Genomic DNA, 4,339 nt, shown 5'->3' with positions numbered 1-4,339 from the left:
CTTGTTGGTGATGTCTGTATGGGAACTGGATGTAAGTTGGGGCCAGAGAAATTATTGCATCCAACACTGCCGGCATGATTCTGCTTAGTGTCGGCTGCGAAATGCCGCATATGTCTCCAATCTCTCGTTGAAATGTTCCAGTGGCCAAAAATCCCAGGGTGGACAGGAGCTGGATGTGCACTGGGATGGCTTTGGTGCATTTTGTCTCTTGCTCCAACATGGGTTGTAAATCACGGCATAAATCCATTAATATATTTTTGGGGAAGCGGTACCGGCTGAGAAGCCACTCTGTGTTCTCACTGAACAGATCAGCACGCTTTTTGAAAACACGCTCCCTGCGGAGTGCACGGTTCTCCAAATCCTCCAATAGAGCAAGATAAGCCATGCTTGTATTTCAAGTTTTCTGTTTAGGTTGTCCTGTCACAGCTGTCTTTTATAGCTTGTCACACCAATCATTCAAAATATCTGCTAAATTACTTATTGAGATTTTTTATTAATTAGAGGAAACAGGGAACATGTGGGAAGTTTGAGATTGCTGAACACCGTGACTCCTTTAATGGTATCTATTTGTAGTTCTACTGTTCTACTGTACCACTAGATTTTGTGTGTACGCATGGTCAGAGCTGTGCTTAAATTTACGCACGTTCCTAAGCACAGGTACAAGTTGATAAATTCCATACTTTGCATGGGAATGTTCTTACGCACTCATTACGCACACATCTGCACGTACGCACGGTTGATAAATGAGGCCCCCGGTGCTGGAGGATGTAGTGGAGGGCCAAGTTGACTGCATCGTCTACTGACCTGTTGGCTCTGTAGGCAAACTGCAGGGGTCCAGGAGGGGGTCGGTGATGTCTTTCAGGTGTGAAGCACAAGGTGCTCAAAGGACTTCATAACCACAGAGGTCAGGGCGACGGGTCTGAAATCGTTAAGGTCTGTGGTCCTTGGCTTCTTGGGGACAGGAATGATTGTTGAGGACTTGAAACAGGCTGGCACATGGCATGTCTCCAGTGAGGAGTTGAAAATGTCTGTGAACACTGGAGACAGCTGATCAGCGCAGTGCTTCAAAGTAAGTTTAGTAAGTTTAGTAAGTTTAGTAAGTAAGTTAAGTTAAGATTAGATAAGTTAAGATAAGATAAGTTAAGATAAGATAAGATAAGATAAGATAAGATAAGTTAAGATAAGATAAGTTAAGATAAGATAAGATAAGTTAAGATAAGATAAGATAAGTTAAGATAAGATAAGATAAGATAAGATAAGATAAGTTAAGATAAGATAAGTTAAGATAAGATAAGTTAAGATAAGATAAGTTAAGATAAGTTAAGATAAGATAAGATAAGATAAGATAAGATAAGTTAAGATAAGATAAGTTAAGATAAGATAAGTTAAGATAAGATAAGATAAGATAAGATAAGATAAGTTAAGATAAGATAAGTTAAGATAAGATAAGATAAGATAAGATTAGATAAGATAAGATAAGATAAGTTAAGATAAGATAAGTTAAGATAAGATAATCCTTCATTAGTCCCACAATGGGGACATTTGCAGTATTACAGCAGCAAGAGTCAAAAGACATCAGCAAGTAATAAGTAACATGCAATACTTAAGTGTGAGGAATAATCACATATAGAAACACATGAATGTAATGAAACTCATGTCTACAGTGTAAAGACAGTAAGAATATGTGCAGTGAATGTATTGCACATGAACCGTTGACATCACACAGACAGATGAATCTGGCACAGTTAAGAGTTCAAGTGTTAAAGTGCCGTCCATAAGGGTGGTGCATGTAGTTCTTACTGGAAGCAGAGCTGGTTGTTCATTTGTTTCAGGTTTTACAGGTTTTATCATCCAGCCTCTCGAGCTCCACCCTCTCCTGACACGTCTGAGACGAACCAGGAAACCTCTGTTCGTCACCGAAGAGACGCAGGACGAAAACCAGACGATCACATTCACCGTCCAAACCAAACCAAACGTCCTCTGAGTGAGTCCAGCTACAGGAGACAAGAGGAAACCTACAACCTGCCGACGCTCCACACTCTGACCGTGAGTTTAACAAACACCTCGACTCAAAGTGAAGCTGGAGGAGCTGTGACTGACTGTACTGTCTGTTTTCAGCTTCACCTGGAGACTCAATGGCTTCCAGATTAGAAGAGGGTCTCTGCTGTCCCGTCTGCCATGATGTCTTCAGAGATCCTGTCATTCTGTCATGTAGCCACAGCTTCTGTAAAGACTGTGTGAAGAGCTGGTGGAAAGACAAAGAAGTAAAAGACTGTCCACTTTGTAAGAGAAGATCTTCAATGGAACAACCACCTGTTAACCTGGCGTTAAAGAACCTGTGTGAGACCTTCTCACAGGAGAGAGATCAGAGCTCTTCACATGTTCTCTGCAGTCTGCACTCAGAGAAACTCAGACTCTTCTGTCTGGACCATCTGCAGCCAGTGTGTGTCGTCTGCAGAGATTCAGAAAAACACACCGACCACAGATTCAGACCCATCGATGAAGCTGCACAACAACACAAGAAGAAGCTTCAGGAAACTCTGGAGCCCCTGAAGAGGAAGTTAAAGAGTTTTCAACGTGTTCAAGAAGAGTTTGAACGAACAGCAGGACACATTCAGGTCCAGGCCGGACGCACAGAGACGCAGATCAAGGAGCAGTTTAAAAAGCTTCACCAGTTTCTGGAGGAGGAAGAGGAGGCCAGGATGGCTGCACTGAGGGAGGAAGAGGAGCAGAAGAGTCGGGTGATGAAGGAGAAGATTGAGGCTCTGAGCAGAGACATAACGGCTCTTTCAGACACAATCACAACCACAGAGGACGAGCTGAGAGCTGAAGACGTCTCGTTCCTGCTCAACTACAAGGCTGCGGTGGAACGAGTCCAGCAGCGCCCCCTGCTGGAGGATCCACAGCTGGCCTCAGGAGCTCTGATAGATGAGGCCAAACATCTGGGCAACCTGAGCTTCAACATCTGGAACAAGATGAAGGACCTGGTCTCCTACAGTCCTGTGGTTCTGGACCCAAACTCTGCTCATCCAGGACTCGTCCTGTCTGAAGATCTGATCAGTTTGAGAGGAGGAGAGAAACAGAAGCTTCCTGACAATCCAGAGAGGTTTGATTATTACACCTCAGTCCTGGGATCTGAGGGTTTTAATTCAGGGACTCACAGCTGGGACGTCCTGGTTGGAGACAATACAAGATGGGCAGTGGGTGTGTCAGCAGAGTCTGTCCAGAGGAAGGGAGACAATCTCTCTGGATTATGGAGAATACGGTTCTCTGAAGCTAAATACTCAGCATTGTCATCATCAGTATCATCTGCTCTCTCTGTGAAGAAGATCCAGAGGATCAGAGTGAAACTGGACTGGAACAGAGGAGAAGTGTCGTTCTCTGATCTTGATACTAACGAACACATTCACACCTTCAGAGACACTTTCACTCAGAAGATGTTTCCATACTTTAACACTGTAGATCCACTGAAGCTGTTACCTGTGAATGTGTCTGTGGATCAGAGCAGTCACAGATAAAGATTTGATTTGTCATGTTGTTGAATTTAACTGTTCAACTCGTTTTTCTAAAGCTTCGTTTATTTCTGCTTTTACTTCTCACTCATTTTTATTTCTACTGTCGACTTTTCCACGTGTGTAAAGAGAGTTCATTATTTTCTGATCTTTCTCTTTGGTTTGTTTTTTTATTTTCATGGAAAATGTTTGTGATCATTTAGATTTTGTGTGGATCCATGAAGACGAGCAAACTGATGAAGATCCACATGAAAACACATTCATCAATAACAGCTGATCATTGTTCACATTCAACAAACTTTATTAAAACTCAGACATGAGACATGATTCATGTTGAATGACATAAAGTCTGTGCACATGTGAAATAATCCAACATGTATGAACATGTGTCTGTTTGATGTGATGAAGCCAAAATGATTGTGTCTGTCAAAGTGTTGATTCAACAGCAGCCTAGTGAATGATGGGATTTTAATATTGGGATGAAAAATAATAAAAAGTCTCCGACAGAAACAGAGTTTGGACCTTTTTGAACTTGAAATGTAAATATGAAGCCAAAATGATTGTGTGTGTCAAAGTGTTTTCATTCCTCAACAACAAACCAACAGAGGTTTAGTTCAGCTTCAACATTTCAATTCCTCCTAAATGCTGAATGTGCATCGACTCCTGTTTTTCACAAACATAATCTAATGTGGTCCTGTTCATGTTCTGCTTCATGTTGAAACGTCTCCTGCTGCTGTGACACACAAACGTTCAGTAGTAGAGTGACCACAGTCTGCAGCCATCTTGTTTCTGACCGCTCCTCCCTAGTTGTGTCGTCACCGAGTGTA

The 4,339-nt window shown here is 42.2% G+C and overlaps 1 protein-coding gene across 1 annotated transcript; it reads left to right on the top strand.

Moving 5' to 3' along the window:
- The first annotated feature begins 1,904 nt into the window (after positions 1-1,904).
- Positions 1,905-4,022, top strand: LOC138412217 (nuclear factor 7, brain-like). The gene is made up of 2 exons (XM_069535583.1): positions 1,905-2,046; positions 2,119-4,022. Exon 2 carries the CDS (start codon positions 2,136-2,138, stop codon positions 3,516-3,518), a length of 1,383 nt encoding a protein of 460 aa, XP_069391684.1. The 5' UTR covers positions 1,905-2,046; positions 2,119-2,135; the 3' UTR covers positions 3,519-4,022.
- Positions 4,023-4,339: the final 317 nt, after the last annotated feature.

Source organism: Paralichthys olivaceus, chromosome 12 (genome assembly GCF_024713975.1).
Source record: "Paralichthys olivaceus isolate ysfri-2021 chromosome 12, ASM2471397v2, whole genome shotgun sequence".
NCBI classification, from domain to species: Eukaryota; Metazoa; Chordata; class Actinopteri; order Pleuronectiformes; family Paralichthyidae; genus Paralichthys; species Paralichthys olivaceus.
The sequence above is the reverse complement of the archived record's forward strand: the minus strand, read 5'-3'. Positions and strand labels throughout refer to the sequence as shown.